The sequence below is a fragment of the Pongo pygmaeus genome, chromosome 4, assembly GCF_028885625.2.
Source record: "Pongo pygmaeus isolate AG05252 chromosome 4, NHGRI_mPonPyg2-v2.0_pri, whole genome shotgun sequence".
Lineage (NCBI taxonomy): Eukaryota > Metazoa > Chordata > Mammalia > Primates > Hominidae > Pongo > Pongo pygmaeus.
Genome location: NC_072377.2, coordinates 37,866,213 through 37,885,298, shown reverse-complemented (window position 1 = coordinate 37,885,298; position 19,086 = coordinate 37,866,213). Strand labels below are relative to the sequence as shown.

Below are 19,086 nucleotides of genomic sequence, written 5' to 3'. Positions count from 1 at the left end.
AGAACAGATGCTAAAAAATTATAAAAATGCAGGTGAAAACCACAAATTATACATTTTCACCTATCAGATTGGCAAAGATAAAAATTTCTAGAAGTTTTGCATGTGTGGGCAAATACCTGTGTCCAAATATACTAATTTCAGTATTGTTTATGAAAGAAAAAGGCTGAAAACAACATAACTGTCATTCAAGAGGGTATAGTTTTTTAGAAAAGTGTAATATAGCCATACAATTGAATAGGTACATAAAGTAAAAATAATGAGCTAAATATGTCTGGATGGATCTGGCCCAATCTTCCAATGTATACTAAGTAAAAAACAAAACCACAAATCGGCTTGTAAAACATGCTATATACCTGCATTTTTAAACAATGAATGTATCTACACATATCTCTCTCTCTCAGAGGATGTATAATAAATTGAGGCAGTTGGTATCTCTAAGTAGTAGAATGAAGGAACTGGGGGTTAAGTGAAAGAGAGGCTTTCAAATTTCCATTGTCTACCTTTAGTACCACTGGATTTCTTTTGTTTGTTTTTACTGTGTGTATGTACTACTTTAAATCTCAGACATGAAAACCACATACTAAATTGAAGCTACTCCTTTATCAAAACAACTCCTTATTAGATGTCAGAACAATAACCTGGAAATTCTAAGGCCAGGCTCCTGGTCTAGATTCTAGCAATGACTTGTTATCCAGCAGGTTTTAAAAGTTATCTTCTAGATGTTTCATTTTCTCCAGCGATAAGTTAGGTCTCTGACACCTTCTAATTATACACTGCTAATACTGCTATATTATACATTGCTAATATCAATGAATAATCAGCAAACAGTATTTATGTCAATATTTTTGAAGACATCTCAGTGATTTGTGTGTAAACATAGACACACATATTTGGAGCAGTTAGCCATTGAAATAACATGCACCATGTTTAACAAAATTTAAACTATGACTGTTTTCTTGACAAATCTTTAGTATGTTTCTAAACAAGGTTTCTGAAGTATAAAAAATCCCTAATAATAATGGAAAATACTCCATTAAAAACAGAAGTGTCAACACAGGCATAATCTATAAGTTTATCTGACTGCCAATGATGTGTTGACATGGATTAGTTTGTACACACATAAATACTTTTCAAATGACGGCTAAAGCATGCTATTTCGCTGGCCAGCCTTGATATGACCTCTTAGTTGTTGTGATATTATCCAATTCACTGTTCAGAGATGTTCCATCTGTATTGTTTATTAATATAAATTGTGAACAACCACATGGACATTACATAGTCTGTTCTGCTACAGTACATATAGCAGAGGACACAGTGCTTCCCCTCGACTGCCTCAAATCCTTTTAGCATTACTGGGCAATGTGCTTTCACTCACAGCAGGAGCACCTACCTCTAAAATGCTGGAGAGCTGGCAGTGCCTGAAGTGTCTTTCCCAAACCCATCTCCAACCATCACCAATGACCAACAAATAAGGGAGTATAAATACTGTAGCTCCCATGGCCCTGACCAGGACAACTCTGACCACAGTCTCCAGGGTTACCCTGCAGGATTAAGCCAAAGCGACCCTCCCTGGGACTTGGCTTGATACTGCACACTTGATGGCTTCATGACACATCTCTACTCCCCTACCGATTTTCTCTGGGAACATGTCCTAATAATTCACCTTTATGTAAATCTTAATCTCAGGGCCTGCTTCTAAGGAATGCATGCTAAGATGATGTGTTTTTATTTGAGGCAAATAGCTCCTAATAATGAGTAGATAGAGGACTGGTAGCAGTATAAAGATTGAGTTGGTTAATAAAAGGCTTTTTCCAGCACATTAATGTTTTAAAAAGTAACCAGCATCCAGTTTTCTCACAATTAAAGAGAAAACTTTAGGAATACATAAAGACATCAAGAAAAAACTTGAATATACCTCCAACAATACAAAAATACACGTCTGTAAGTCTATTCACTATAGCATTGTTAGTACTTAGAAAATACTGAAACAACCTAAATATCCTTACACAGAAGAATGGTTGAATTAACTATGATAAATTCATACAACGGAGTACTATGCAACTACGAAAATCAATGACAGTGAGCTCTATGAACTGATGTAGACTGATTTCTAAGGCATACTTCTACGTGAAAAAGAAGCAAAGCCAAAAAAAAGCAAATCAATATGACTTAATTTATATCAAGTTATACACCAAAATATATAAAAATCTTTAAATCAATCATACCTCAATAAAGTTGGGGGATGAAAAGAAGCTAAAATCCTAAACTGATCAATTCAAATTTCAAAAATGGCATAACAAAACAAGTTGTTGACATATTTATAAATAGTATTCCCAAAGTTCATTTAAAGTTAAATTTCACACTAAAATGTTAATGAAGAAACATTTAGATAACCAACTACTTTGTGGATAATCACAGATTAGCAATAATTTTGTGATAAAAGTTGGTTGTGGGTAGTATTTGTATATTAAAAATGGTGACATTTTACTCTATACATGTGTTCATATGTTGTAATTACACTTCACCAAAGATTTTCAAATGGAACTTAGACCAAAAAAGAAAAAAAGATGATTTACATTATGCTACCCTTCATGTAGGAAATACAGGGATGTAAGAAGATACTTACATATCTGCTCAAGAAATACACGAAAGATACACCAGGAACTAAAGAGATTATTTAGCTACAAGGGGTGGATAGGAAAGGGACTGAAAAAAAGGGTGACTGGGAATAGGAAAAGGGAGCAGGAATGAAGAGGAAGAGACATTTCTCTAAGCAAATCTCTTTTAAAGCTCTGACTCCTAGAACCATAGTAATATTTCACACACTCCAAAAAATAAACAGAATGTGAAGAAAATCCAAAAAAGGGAAATAAACACTAAAAAATGAACCTAACTGCATTTCAAATGGCTAACATAGCCGCAATCACTGGGGTGGTGAAGAAAGTATACTTTAAGGCTAAAGACAAGAAGAACTGTAAACAAACTATGCCATGTAGATAGGAAAAGTGATTCTTACAGGGATATGGGTTAGCAATTCTAAAACTAGTTTACGTATATGCCAGAACTGAACAAATAAGAGCTGGGTTTCTCATGGAGAAAGAAGTTACAAATACAGAAAGGAGAAAAGTTAGGGAACCTGTGGTACAGGACTGAAATCAGAAACATCAATTCAAACTCATGGTTTTACAAATATAACTACAGATTGATACATTCAGAAACACAGATGTGTGTAGATGGGTAGCTTAGTATGCATACATGTATTTCCTAGCTTTGTCAGCAGAGAGGACCTAGAAGCAATGGCACTGTAGTAGCAAGGAGCACAGCCAGCACACAGCCTTTCGTTTCTAACCACCATTCTCCAACAAAAGGAGCCACGGCTCTTTGGAGAAGTGGTCGATTCCAGAACGGGGGTAAGAAAAACAAAGATGAGTCTGTAACATCTTGTGGTGCCAGAAAGTAAGGAAGTACTAAAAAAATATATAGGCGCTTGAGAAAGATGCCAGGAGCCATTCTGAAGGAGCTTCTGTTGGCCAAAGCTGGAACAATTTGAGCAACAAACTAAATGATAGCATTGGAATTTACCTCACAGAATAAAGTAAGAGACCATACCAATATTTTAAAAATACTTGAAAAATAAATAAATGTGGGAGAAGGAACAACTTTTCCTCTAGGTAGAATTCCAATTAATAAACACAGAAGAAGAGAGGGAAACAGAAAATCACCCTTAGGCAAACACCATAGTAATAATTGTTATAGGCAAATTCATTCATGGATGATAAAATTAGCAAAATTGAGGAGAAACAGGATTTGCATAGTCTTAAAATATCACTCCCAAGAAGTTTATCAATTGAAAACAGAATGAAAGCAACTTTACAGTGGAGAAACTTGGCAGATATAATCTTACGCAAGTGGCCAAAGTTAGCATCACCAGTAATAAGACATCCACTGAGAAGGACACAACACCTCTCTTGTGTTATTTTTGCCAAACATGCATGGTCTCATTCCAAATATAAGAAAATATCAAGCAAACCCCAACTGAGGAAAAGTGTACACAATAACTGACCAGTATTCATTAAAAGCATCAAAATCATGAAACACAGGAAAGGTAACTGTTATGATGGGAGGAGACTAAGTACAATGTGGGATCCTGGAATAGAGAAAGAACATGAGTGAAAAACTGGCAAAAACTAACTAAGGTCTATAGTTTCAGTTGTTTTTTTTTTTTTTTTTTTTTTTTTTTTTGGAGGCAGGGTCTTACTCTGTCACCCAGGCTAGAGTGCAGTGGTGTGATCCTGGCTCACTGCAACCTCCACCTCCCGGGTTCAAGCAATTGTCCCGCCTCAGCCTCCTTAATAGCTGGGATTACAGGCGCACGCCACCACACCTGGCTAATTTTTGTGTTTTTAGTAGAGATAGGCTTTCACCATGTTGGCCAGGCTGGGCTGGTCTTGAACTCCCGATCTCAAGTGACCTGCCTGCCTCGGCCTCCCAAAGTGTCGGGATTACAAGCATGAGCTAATGAACCTGGCCTAGTTAATAGTATTATACTAATGTTAGTTTTATAGTTTTGATAATTAATTGTACTAAGATTATGTAAAGTGTTAAATTAGGAGGAAGTTGGGTGAATAGTATATATGTACTCTCTGTACTATTTCTGCAACTTTCCTAAATATCTAAAATTAAATTTAAAAAGTTCAAAAATTTAGAAACTGAAAATTCTGGCCAGGTGGAGTGGCTCATGCCTGTAATCCCAGCACTTTGGGAGTCTGAGGTGGGAGGACTGCTTGAGACCAGAAGTTCAAGACCAGCCTGGGCAACAGAATGAGACACTGTCTCTACAAAAAATTAAAACATTAGTTGGGTGTGACAGTGCATGCTTGTCGTGCTAGCTACCCAGGAGGCTGAGGAAGGAGAATCCTTTGAGCCCAGGAGTTTGAGGTTACAGTGAGCTATGATCGTGCCACTGTACTCCAGCATGGACAACAGAGCAAGATCCTGACTCTAAATAAATAAATAAAAATAAAAACGGAAAATTCTATAATAGTACCTATCTTTAATGTAAATGTAGCTGGTTTGATGGCTTTAGGAACCACTACCTATTCATCCATGCTAAGCTGTCTGAGGGAATACGAGCAGGCAGGATCTACTCTGCAGTGTTATTTACATATACAGCTCTATAAATAAAAGTGAGTTCATAATAACAGACCTACAAACTGCTTCATTTGCTTTTAACCCTCCTCAACTAAGATAATGCACATAGGCAGTGATTTGTTTGTTGTTTGTTTTAATCATAGGCAGGATGGGCTTCACATAATGGTTTACACTATGCTACAACTCTGATGGAATGGGCCTAGTTTTAAAATTCATGATTTTAGAGTCTTATGACACATACAAATGCCTAGGTTTAAAGACCATGAGTATCTGGCCTATTTTTCATATCTAAGTATGAAATAAGAAATAGAGAAGTTAGAACTCAAAAACAACATTGTTATGTTCTCCCCAATTCATTAAACATAACAATTTTCCTGTTTTAAAAAGCTATATTCTCACTTGGAATATGCTGGAGAAACCCAATATGGGTTGTCTTCTGCTGCTTTGGCATGACGCAAAATGGCTTCCCGAGGATTACTGTCATCGGTCTTGTCCAAAGCAATGTTCTTCACAATATAGGAAGACAGAGTACCCCCGTGGGTTCCAACTCGGCCACCACGACCTGTTGCAAAAGAAAAAAAATCAAATTAGAAACTGAATGAGCATGAGGATACATAGGTATATCTGTGCACACTGTACTTATCTGAGCACAAATCTCAAGAGTACTTGAGTTTCATCCTTTCAGCTTAGATTTATGACAATCAGAACCAAAGTAAGAGATCACCAAACCTCAACTTCCCCATAGCACTTTTAAATAGGAAGAGATTTTTTGGTTATGTCTCAGTTGCTTAACTTACAGAATGATACCAATATAGAAAAAATTACAGATAGTTTGCCATCTATATGCTTTAAAAAGTTCCTCTGGCATCAACATTTAGAATTCAATTAATAAAAATAAACAACATTCATTAGATGCTATTTAAATAAACATATCTTAGGGCTTGGCATCTTCCAAGTCCCTTACAGGTACTTTGCTGAGTATTACAAGAGAAAACAAATAAGCTGAACATACTGATTCATGTTGCTCTGCTGTACTATAATCTCCCTATGAAATAGGAACCTCTTTAAGGGCAGGGATTTGTTCCCCACTAGATCTCTAGCAGCTAGTATAGTGACTGGTACTCAGAAAGATGTAAGACTTTTTAGGAAGATAAACATATGAAAAGCCAAATAACACTAAAAGATTAATTTCATAAATCAAGATAAGAAGAAACTAAATAAGGCAGGAAATAATTAACTGTGAGATAATTTGTATGGCCAGTAACTATTATGGCACTTAGAGGAAGACAGCACTTCATGCTCAGGTGGTTGAACAGGTCTTTATGAAAGAGATGGATCCAATTTGTGAAAGCTCAGGAGGTAAAGAAGGTTATTTTCAATAAGCAGAATGGGTTAAGTACAAAAATGCAGAAAGAAGAAAGTTCAATGGGTATTTGGGGACAGGACTGAACCAACAGTAATCTCAAAAGATCAGAGCAGGAAAGAAGTAAGGTGTAAAGCTACAGGGGTAGATTTGATTTGGACTGTACAGAACCTTGAATCTCTGGAAAGACAATTGGACAGTGGGAAGCTTATGAAGGTTTGGAGGCTGTAGCAACATAAAAAGCTAATGGAGTTAGGGATTAAAGCTGTGTATAAGACAAATAGAAGTGAGGTGGGAGACAGGGAGTGACTTGAGACTAAGGTGCATAGTTGGAAGGGTTCACAATAATCCAAGAAAGAATCTTTTTTGGAAACTTTAGTTAGGATGGTGTTAGAAAAAAATGAAAAGAAATAATTAAGATAGATATGCAAAATGTTTTCTATGCTGAATGAGCAGACCAAATAGAAACTACACAGATGATAACAGAAAATGAAATTCTAATGAAGGTACGTGCTATACTATTAGCCAGTGCTGCTTGGCTTTCTTCTGGTACCTACTTCTTAAAAACTCTAAAGACTTTTATTCATCTTCTAGTGATATCAACACAAATCTAAATGATGGCCACATTCTGCCTTGTGTGAAACGTAATCCAGCCTGGATTCTGGTCAAAGTGCCCAGGGTTGTACATTAAGCCAGTATTGAGAGCAGTGGTTTTAACACGGGGTTCCAAGGTCCACTGAGCCCCCGAGTTCCCCTGAGGCCAGCTAGGAAAACTCTAGTTGGAGACCAAGCAGAAAGGGCCCCAGTCTTCCTCCCTATTTCAGTATAGAAGCTCAATTTTTATCAGCTTTATATATCTGGATTCTGCATCAGTTCTTCTGTTACTAAAAAGAAAACATTTTTAAAACACTAGTAAAATCTCTCTGAAGACAAAGAAGCATCCAGGCCCAAAAGACCTTCCCAATTTTATATCAATTACCCCACCCTGCCTCTGAACCCCCTCTGCAGGTCACTAGCTGGATCACAGTCACCTGGGCCTGCTACAGGAGGTTCGGGTTTATGCGACTTCAAGGGATCCAGTCTGTCCTTCTCCAGCTGTTTCCTTGTACTCCGTTGGCGGGGCTCACGGAACATAGGCAAGGCATGAGCTATAAGAAGTCACATTTGAAAAATTTCATTATAATAATAACCTCTCCATCCAAAAACATAGCTAAAGCATGACTAACTGAAAGATGAAATGGAAGTCATAATGACAGCCTTGATCTAATAATAAAAGACAGTCTTACTGTAACCAATTAGCCAATTTTGCTTGAGACCAGACTCATTGCTCACCTCTCCTGGCAGCTAACAGCACTCAGGAAATACTGTCAAATATTGTCACGGAAATATCGGTGAGGCTCCCCATCTCCCAAACCATGGGTAGCAGTTAAAACTTAATTACTGTGGTTTTGAAAAGAAACACATATTGGGACTGCCTCTTATTTTTTCTTACAGGACCCAAATGTGAATAATGCCAACAGCTTGCTGTCAGCCCCGAAGTTTCCTCAGATGTCTCATAAACACTGGAATCACTTCACACGTTTCTGAAATGTGACCACCTCTCAGGAGGAGTTGACAACACTGAGTAACCGGAAGGGAGAAACACTTATCCCACTGAAACTGGGATAAAGGTTGCCATGAATGCAAGCGGTGCCTAAATCTCTTGGCATGGGGACTTAATGGGGCCTTATCCCTCCTGCTATATGGTAGCAAAATAAGAAAATAAAAACCAAAGTAATATGTGTTCAATTGCTGTTAATGTTTACTCAATGTCAAAATTAAATTTTAGAATATAAAAGATTATAAGAATTTAAAAAGGGAAACAGTATAATATTCTAGGGGAAAAGGAAAGAGTTATTAGGGGAAGTATTAAATAACTCTTTTTTTGCCCCAGAAAAGTACCAGCACAGTTTCTTTTGACTCTTACATGCAGATTAAACCCCTTTTAAAAGAAACTTTTCCCAGGGGACCAGGGGAAGGAAGGGAAAGGTTAAAGGGAATTTATAATATCAATAAAATGTCTATAACACCTCAAAACCTCTTCCAGTATCCCCTCCTACCTTCTACCTATACTGCCAACTGGGGCCAGACCATATCACTCACCAGTAAAACATGCCTGCCTTGAGTCAGGGGAGCTGAGAAACATAGCCACCCGTCACTCAGTTGGGCAACACAACACAACAGTATTTTTAGGAGGGGGGAAAATAGCTTTTCACTTCAAACGACTGGAGGAATTTAAGTAGGCCGCATGTAATTACATGAGCTAGACTAGTTATGACACTGACTTTAACACTTCTACTCTTGCAAAAAGTGTCATGAGATCTCTTTACTGGTCATAAGCTCCAAGGGACTTGGTCTCATATGAGACCCACCACCAGTGAGAAAACCCGGCAGTACAGCGCCCCCTGGGCTCCAGACTGAGTCACTGATAAAGTCCACAGGGCCATCCGCTAATGATAATCGCTGTAGCATCCATTATTTCTTTCCTAGCTATCAACTGTTGCAGGTTTGAGATTGTGGCTCTGGGAACACACATCTGCCAGATTAATGAGGTTGTGTGACATACGTGAGAGAAACCACTCTGCCCTAGTAAGCTTTCTACTCATACCCCAGGTAGTTAATTTTATATACAAATTCCTGTGGATCAGTCTAGCATATGGTCATAGAATTTCAGAGAAAGCTGGAAGAGACCTTTCCTCTGGTCGCCGCACTTCCCTGATTAAAAGTTAAGTTGTTCAACATCAGTGGTGGAACTGGACAAACCCAGGCCTCCTGATTCCAAGACCAGCACTCTTTCTTGTTCACACTTAGAACAGACTATTACTCCTGAAAAAACTGCTATAAAGTAATGTACTGGACTCAAACATGCTTTTCCCTTTTCGGTTGAAAGCTGCATGAAATAACCCTGTCCCTGTGATGAGTCACAGAAGCCAAAGAGGTTAGCTGTTACATGACTCTTAATCCTATCCACATGAATGGGCAATTTTGTAATATATGTCTGAATTCTGAGGGCTTTTTCTGTCTCTAAAGCTATGCAATCAAAACCACATGAGAGTAGAAGAGAGATGCATGATTGAGAGGCATGTTAACGACTTACGGGTGATGATGTAGTCCTGAGTTAGAGTCTCAGCTTGTTTTGCCTTCCGCTGGGTTTTAACCACACATAATTTTGCTCCCCTAAGGGGTGTAAAAGCAAATTTTCTTTACTTGGTCTTAGAAACAGAAAATTTCATGTTGAAAACATGAGATACTTTCAGGAACATACTCTGTGCATGCACTCCATCTACGCAAGTCCTTGACTTTCTGACGGATGGCAACAGATGGGATCTCAGTGATAAAAGCTTAAACTTATGGAAAAGCAAGTCTGTCAGTTAGTGGTTATTACCAAGCAAGAGGGTTGGAGAGGTAACAGGGCAACAGGACACAAGTTTACAAAACCTATAGGAATAATGTGAAATTTTAAGATCTTAAATAATAAAATTACCCAACCTTTTCACTCTAAAGGTCACAGGGTTAAAATTTTAGTTTATGTCTCAGACGAAAGCAACCTGGGTGGTCTACACCCCAAATGGCATATGTCCACTTTTCAAATACAAGAGTACAAGTGTCTGGAACTGAGTTGGCTTGGCAGTGTTGCCGAGGGGCTACGGCCCAAGAATGTGTGGGATTAACCAAAAATGTGCTTAGAACATTGCACTTCTCCTTAGTAGTACAGAGTTATCCTTTTCAAGAGAAGCAAATACAAATAAGTAAATTTCTTAAAGCAAAGCTTCCACAGAAAGTGCCTTCTAAATCGGTGCTATCAAATGAGGCTCATCATTTTCTCAAGTGAAACAGACTCCCATCCTAAGTACATTAGCATTTTTAATTTCTTTTTTAAAAAAACAAATAAAATCCTATTTGTTTTCAAATACCATAAATATACTTCATTGTATAAGGCCAGGATTCCAACTCTAGTCCAGGAAGCTCTGAAGGAAGACGGGGCTGTCTGCTTCTATTCAGAGCAAAATTATGGCCAATGAATATTCATTAATAGAGGGTGGCTTTCCTTTCCTTAAAGGATGTGGGACCTTAAAACAGGTTTATATGGGACCGCAGTAAATTTCACATGTGAATTTTAATGCTAGTTAACCAAGTCTTACTCTAAAGAAAGAGCTAATCGTCACTGTACTTTAAGAGAGAGAAACAAAACCATCTTTTCTGGGTGATGACACATATCCATCTTCATGCCTAAGCAAAATGGAAATAACTGAGGAAATGACTGAACCTCTAGTTATGTTTTCAGACTTTTGAAATACAGTGGTATGCTTAAGTTTGAAACTTGGGTGGGCATGGGGGTTGAGGGGAAACGTATCTGTGCTGTCCCTTTCCGCGGACAGAGAATAATCTTGCCAAACATCCAAACCAGTAACTGCTAGAAGCCAAAAAAGAAAGAAGCAAAATGGACAAGTCGATTCCATTTCCTGTAAGTGGTTAGTTTCCTGCTTTGTTAAATCTCTTACATGTATCACTGCTAATGCCTCTGTCCAGGGTGGTATGCAAAGTGGGCAGAACGTTTTTCCCCCTTGCACTCAACATTTCAGCTAAACAACTGCAAATCCCCAGGAAACTTTCGCTTTGAATTCAGTGTGGATCAAGGGCGATATTCAAATCCTTTTTAAAGCACAATACCAGGAGTTTGAGGCTTTACTTTGTGCCAGCTGCATTTTCTAAATGGGTGGATCTCCATCAAAGTGGGAAATAAATAAAAGCGGGGGGTGGGAGGGAAATCCCTCCCCCCCAGCTGTTGTCATCCATCTAAAACAGGCAATACTTATGAAGTACCTCTGACTCTTGTTGGGGTCGTAATAGACTTTAGCCAATCCATTTCCAGTTCCAACCATGATCTGGTTCAGCTTTGGATGCCACAGGCAGCGAACAACACTCTGCAAAGGAAAAGCGCAGTGGTTGACTAAAGAGGCCAGATAAAAATGGAAACAATCCTGCTGGTACTTTGATGGATAGTCTACTATATCAAATATCATCCTGATGGTTTACCTCTAACTTTCAGACATTTTCTTTTAAACCATAAAGTTGTGTTCCTGAAGTAAAATTCCATTCCATCACTTATTATCTGGGTGATACTCCATAAAAATAAAAAAGATGTTCTCTTCCTGACATTATCTCCCTTTCTGGACAGCCTTGAAACCACAAAATTAGGTTTCCCAGGTCCATTACCACGTAAGGCTGGCATCATGGAATGCTAAATCCACATAACTCAGTTACACTTACCACTGAAGCGGATTTCATGCTCTTACACACATACAATATGTCCCTCTGGACAGCAGATTGAGACCAGGTGGTTATTGGTTTTAGTTCACAAAGATCCAAATCTCATAAAGCTTTTTCAGAAACAACACACATTTGTAGGCATTTAATAATGTCTCCCTATCTATGAGATAAAACAGCAGGACAACAGCAGAAGTAAAACAGAGATACAGAATACAAAGACTTGACATTAACCTGAATGAAAAGCTGTTTAAGAGAAGTTTCACTGAAGTTATGATCCTATGAATTCATTACTGGTAAGGAAAATAAGTGGTACTCTGGGGCTGAAAAGAACCACAAGTTCTCAGTGAGAACTACAGCCTGTTTTTAATTTTTGTCTGTGGTAAGAGGGCAGAGGTGGGAGGGATAGCACGGATAGAATTAAAGGAAAAAAAGATGAAGCTAATGTTGGTAAACAGAAACCCTATATACTAGGTTCTATAGAACTCACTCTGATAGAACAAGATATGAGTGGAAGCATTCATTCAACGTTTATTAATAATCTATCACTTGCCAAACTATATATAGGGACTAAAGGGGAAAAGGGTATGATTAGATATTAGCATTTTATAGTTCTAGTGGTAAAATGAAAATCACGACTACGTCTCCTAAATCTACTTTGGGCTGAATTTCTTTGGTTCCTTGTCTCTACTCATTCCACTCTTTTGTTAAGACAGAATATCTTGAAATCCCTGAGATCCTTTTTGATAGAATATTGACTCCCAGCTGGGCATGGTGGCATGCGCCTGTAGTCCCAGCTACTCAGGAGGCTGAGGCAGGAAGATTGCTTGAGCCTAGGAGTTTGAGGCTTCAGTGAGCTATGATTGTGCCACTGCATTCCAGCCTGGGTGACAGAGTGAGACTCTGTCTCTTAAAAAAAAAAAAAAAGAAAAGAAAAAAAGAAAGAAATAAAAATTCTGACTCCCATGTAAATGGCAAAAAAATAGGCCAAAAAAATAGGTAAATGGCTACAAACCCTTACCTGAGATTCCAGAGGAACTAAGGAGAAAGCTGAAAAGAGTCTACAAGACTCTTATTTAATTCATATCTGATTTAACAGACTTATTCTAGAAGAGTGGTTCTTAATCTATGTACCACTGAAGAGGATTGGGATATTGTACAGAGAAAATCAAATCAGAATGGCTGTGTTTTCCCCATCAGTTGGGGGGAAAATTAAGTTAAAGGGGCAGGTTTTCACAATTTTAGGCTTGCTTTCCACAATTTTTCTCAAATCTATGGTGCCTGCTACCCAGGCTAGCAAGTGCTAAAAGATGATAAAACAAATATAATAGTGAGTAAATATTAACAGAAAAACTTGAAAAAATAAGATTTATTTAATTTGACAGTTTGGGTATTTTGGGGGGGGTGCTGTTGCTTTGTATCTATGCTTGTAAAACCTAGTTTATAATACATACATATAAAAGTCACATTTTCTCCTAATAAAATTGCTCCTGGTTGGGAAGATGTAATTAAGTATATCAATAGCTCATGGTCTACAAAGTGCAGTTTCTAGTACTCCACCACTGAGACTAATTTGAGATAGACCACTGGAAATTCCCAGATGGTCACAGCCAGGTATATGGAAACATGAGGAGAGTCACAAACATAACTTCATGAAGTCATGTTTATGAAACCCTATGTAGAAGAAATCCATCTGAGCCAAGACTCATCTCTTTTAGTCTTTGCTTAAATGTCATTGCTATTCAAACCACCCGATTTAAAACTGTGCCCCAGAACTCCCCTTACTCTTCTTTTATAGCATGTATCATCTTTTAATATAATATATAACTTATTTATTAATGATGCTGATTGTCTGCCTTCCCCACTAGAACACATATTTCATGGGCAAAGATCTCAGTCAGTTTTGTTTGGCAACATACCCCAAGTGCCTAGATTAGTGTCTGGTGCTCAAAAAATGTTCACCAAAGGAATGAATTAAAAGCTACAGTTCACCCATGCCTAAATGGATTGCTTTGCTAGGTAGAGCTGGAGACAATTTTCAAATTAAAATCATTACTCCATGAGGAATACTTTGATTTCCTCATCATTATTATACTCAGGTATCCTACAAATGTAGCAGGGTTAGATTCCTCCTAATGTGGTCCTAGAGAGAGAGAATGTACATGAATCACAGAATAATGAAAGCGGCTGTCAAAGGCTTTCAGAAATCTCAGCCACCCATAAATGGCCCAGGACAATATTAAGGGCACAGTATTAGAGTTATTTCTCTTTCTTGGTTCTCTAGAGGTCTGGCTCAGCAGTCTAAGATTACTAGTTCTCAAATATGTTTTCAAGTGAGCAGGGTGCAGAATTGGAAAAGATCCACAATGTAGGCCTGATAAATTCCAAGACATCCAGCCAAACAGGCAGTTTCCAGGGGCAGCAGGTTACTGTTACTCTCTCCCTCTTCACTGAGGGTGTAAATGTTAGAGAGAAGCAACTGCCCAAGCCAACAGACCAAGGTCCGATTGCTTTCCAGGGAGTCCAAGGACACCTCATCTCTATTCCTGTTCACATCCTGTACCCTCCGGAGCCTTTACACACACATATAGCTGATTAGTATACATTCTTACGGAGAAGCATATTTACCCTCCTTTCATGCCGAAACAGGGAGAGGCAAATAAGACCCCTTAAACTAAACAGTCATTCCAGAGCCCCATGTACTGTGGCAATGAGTCACTAAAGCAGCAAATGAGAGGCCAGTGAGCAATCTGACTTAGGCAGAGGATACTTAAGGCTCAATTACCCTAAGACTGGTTATTAATCAAATACTACAAGGATTCTAAAACACGAAATGAAGAAACAAAATTTAAAGCCAAAGGTGGGTGGGCCTTTTTTGTTTATTAATATTTATTGTGTGTGTTTAGCTAACCTTTGTAAACTTTGCAGCTAATGCGGCTCCACACTTTATCCTGTCAAGGAAATGCATCTTATAGCAGAGAGCTGGCTACCTGCCAAACCAAACAATCCCTGAGACTGCAGCAGGGCTGGGAAGCAAGCTGAGCTGCCACGCTGCTAACTTGTCAAACATACATACCGGCTTTGCTTAACAACAATGCGACACGTGCCTGCTAGAAGCCTAAGGAACCAACATCAGAAGACAGATGAGCTATAAATACTTAGAAAGAGTACAATCCCTCGATCAACCAACCACCCCAAACTTTCTTCATCCTGTTCTTGAAGAAGTGCTTCTTTACTGGGAGTGTGACACATTCAGACCTACGGATTTACTGAGAAATGCAGCAAATAAAGCATAGAGAGCATATTTGAATAAAAGGACCAGAGAACCAGGAAGGAACATCAAGACATGAGATCTACAGAATCAAAGAGAAAGCCCTCACATTATATCATGAGATTCCAATGGCAGAAGGCCACTGCAGTGCAAAGAACTAGATTCTGAAATTAGTCTGCATATTTTAATAAACTTATTTGCTTAATTAAATTGACAAAGTGTTTTATTCTTACACTAATCTACTTCATTTCCTAAAACATGTGGGTTCACTAATGGCTTCCTCTAGCTGCCGAAACTGAACTATACATTTCAGCACAAAATGAAGCTTATTCTTTTAAACCAAAGCCCATTTTCATTTTAACCCTTTAATTTGGTAGTGGAGGGTAACCACAAATTTGCCCAAAAATAAGACACAAGAACTGAAATAGAAGACCGTAAGCATGACTAGAAGGAGTTACAAGACCTTAATGTGCTCAACAGAGAGATTTTTTTCTTCTCTGCAGAGACCAAAGAAAAAAGAGAGGGGTAGGACGGGGAGAAAGAGAGCACGATGTCAAGCTAGCAGTGTCAAAATTCCAAAATAGGAATTTTGGAATTACCCCTTAGCAAAAGTGAAAAGACCACAACAATTTCCAAATAATTTATTTCTGTGGTTTTTTTTTGTTTACTTTTAGAGGAACCAGGGAAGCAAATAAGGGGAGGAGGAGAAGGAAACCAAAGAGAGAAATGATTTACATTTTAGGACATGGTAGAAAGGAAATTATTAGGTACTGGAACTTTATATTATTTAACATAATTGAGTCCTCACAACTACTACAAAATTAATTATCTCATCCCATCTCACAGATGAAGAAACTGAGGCTGTAGAGAGTGGTAACTTTCCCAAGGTCACATAATAACTTGCACATAGAGGAGCTGGGTCAATAAGCAGGTTTCTCCAACTCCACTGTTCATTCCCTTACTACTTAACCATGCAAAGCCCTATTTGGAGAGATAGGGCAGAAAGAAGGTAGCCGACATTTAATCATATCCAAACCCACCTAACCCAGTAGAAACCTTAGCAAGTTTGTATTAAAAAGGAGATATTACTAAAATCATTTTTTAAAAAGCCCACTAGTTCCCAGTTCACAAATGTTACTATAAAAGAAATCAATGCCTGCATAACATCTTAGGGATCTGCAATGCACACATCTAAACACCGCCCTTATTCCACATGCTAAAAGAAAGCCAACAGCCTTCATAACTTTATACCTTAAACATGATTATGTTGAAACCCCATTTCCGGATCCTCCACAGCTGCTGACCCATACTGTAAACCAAACTCCATCTGGTTTTTTCACGTTTGGTTTTTGTCATATAGTACAAGAATGGATAAGCTAATGCAGTGATTCCCTGAACAAGCACTTTTCACAATTTTCAAATGAAAAGCCTGACACCTGTCCGTGAAGGAGTCTGTCACACAATTTTGCAGACTTGTATAGAGGCAGTCTTAGAGTTACAGACATCCTCGGGACTATCCCCATTTGAATGGGGGGTGTGTGTGTGTGTGTGTGTGTGTGTGTGTGTGTGTGTGTAGATTCCAGACACTAAGATCAAGATGTGTGTGTGTGTGTGTGTGTGTGTGTGTGTGCAGATTCCAGACACTAAGAAAGATCAAGATGTGTGTGTGTGTGTGTGTGTGCAGATTCCAGACACTAAGAAAGAAGATCAAGATGTGAACCCAAAACAAATAAAAAGAAAATAGATAAAAACAAAAAAATACTGGAGAAAGAACTTTCTTCAGACTTCCACAAGCCCAAGATATTCTTCACAGAGAAAGAAAAACTGTTTTCTATATTAAAATATTGGGCCAGGGAAGTATGAGAGTAACATGGGAATTGTTTCAACTTTTCCAGGCTATTTGTCCTGTCTTTGTTCCCTCCACTCTCTCCCAAAGCCTTGTTTTTCTCAAACTTGGGATGGCCTTGCCACACGCATGGGCCACAAGACTTGGCCTCATCCCTCTAAAGTTCAGGAAGCAAACATGGTGAGTAAGCCCCAGTCTCCAATAACTAAGACTCATCAGCACCACCTGATCTCTACAGACATCCCCTCAATGGAAAAGTTTAAAGGCAGACATTTTCTCTACACATCTTGCTAAGTGAGCATATGCCTCTCCTTTTCCCCTCCTCCACATTCCTCCAGTTCCAAGGAAATTCTACCATGGGCCAGACTTGTGGCAACTGTCTTTTTTTTTTTTTTTTTTTTTTTTTTTGGGCCAGAAATCATCTCAATCTTCTCCCTTCCGTATCCTGAAAAATTCTCTAATAGGCCAGATAGGAGTGCAATGGTGAAAAGAAAAAATGCCATAGTACTTTCATAAATGTGGGGGCTGCTGCAGAAAAACCAAGTAAGGGAAAGTGTTGCTTTGCACCTGTCATACATATTTGATACAGATGCATATATTATGCGTTTTAAAAACTGGCATCTAATTATCAAATTAATTCCCATGAAACTCACGGAAAATGCTTTTACTAAAATAACTCATTTACAGTCTGTGCTGTAAAATAAAGGTAACCACTAAAGCAGCAAAAATCTGGAACCTAGTAGTCATCCTTGGCACTAAATGAATCCCATCTGTATCTGATAATAAACCTGCTTAAAGAATTTCATCACAAGAAAAAGTTCTCAGAGAAAATGGAAGGTCTCTTGGGAAGTAAAATTAAATACAGTTTTGTTCATCTAATTCAAAACAGTAAAAGTTTGCTCCAACCCTGTTACTTGAGAAGAATTTGTGAAGGCAAAGAAGGCACAAGTAATGACTGAAGAAAGTCTGGTAATTATTCTTATCAATGATAGTCTGTGAGCAGGAAACAAACAGGAGACTGGGAACAGGAGTCCACAGGGTGAGTGACCCAGGTGGGTGGTCGTCCTACAAGGCAAATGACCCCAGAGGTCCCACCTCATGGGATCCACTTAGATGCAGCAGAGCTTCCCACTGGTGGGCACAGAATAGGATACCAAGACATGGTAGGTGTGTCAAGATATGGAGCCCCTCATGCCTAAGAGGAGCCTGGGGCGCTGGGGCCTCAGGCTAGTCATTTCCAGAGAAGAGGAGCCTTATCTGTTTATATGACATATTTATCATTTATTATGGAGACCAGGTTGTGAGAAGGCATGGGAAGCACTATATGGCTATTTCTCTTCATTTAAGACCCATAGTGTAAACCAAACTCCACCTGGTTTTTCTATGTTTGGGCTACACAGACCTGGGCTCCTTTACATTTCTTCATTTATCAACAGAGATAGGCATAAAGATAATGACCATCAATCCTGTGTTTATATAAATAAACCAGTAATGCATGAAACTTTTTAAATCTCTAACTGCTAGATAAGAAATATATGTAATCAGATCTTGGAAATCACTAAGTATGTAAAACCAAGAAAACACAGGAAAAGCTGAATCTTCCTGTATAGATGAACTACGCAGGATATGTAAAATATTATTTATCTTACTACAGTACAGGTAAAGATGTTTTAAATATCATACTCTTTTATTTAGTCCTTTGGGGGTCTCTCAACCCATCCTCCTACAAGACCACTATCTATCGTTTCCAAAAAGGAAAAATACTATCCCGGGATACATTTTAATTATAGAACTTGTTCTTCCCCACACTATATATAATTGTGAAAGTTTGGCCAGAATTCTGATAGAACAGCTGGAAAACTTGTTACCAAAGATCATTCATCAGATTCAGGCTGAGGGAGAAAAACTGTCAGAAAATCCTACAAGACATAAAGTCCTTCACTTGGTCCATCAGTGGGATGTGATATGGTGCTAGGGTTAGACAATGGAGCTCTAGTCATTATTGTATTATTTGTTTACACATTATGAAAAGAATAGTATCATTCTCAACATTTTTAAATATCTGCAAATCAAGTTCTCTTTTTTTATATTTTATAGAGGAAGTATGTTTCTCCCTAGTGAATAAGTATTACCTAATAATAATAAGTA

General features: G+C 38.3%; 1 protein-coding gene across 2 annotated transcripts in view; it reads right to left on the bottom strand.

The window, feature by feature from the left end:
* The window catches only part of WDR70 (WD repeat domain 70), a 365,021-nt gene that overhangs the window by 19,966 nt on the left and 325,969 nt on the right, over positions 1-19,086 (bottom strand). For both annotated transcript variants that reach the window (XM_054486906.2, XM_054486907.2), the window contains exons 14-17: positions 11,378-11,478; positions 9,651-9,730; positions 7,546-7,662; positions 5,551-5,713 (exon numbers count right to left, since the gene is read on the bottom strand). In XM_054486906.2, coding sequence (XP_054342881.1) covers positions 5,551-5,713; positions 7,546-7,662; positions 9,651-9,730; positions 11,378-11,478 — 461 coding nt within the window. The remainder of the gene's footprint in view (positions 1-5,550; positions 5,714-7,545; positions 7,663-9,650; positions 9,731-11,377; positions 11,479-19,086) is intronic.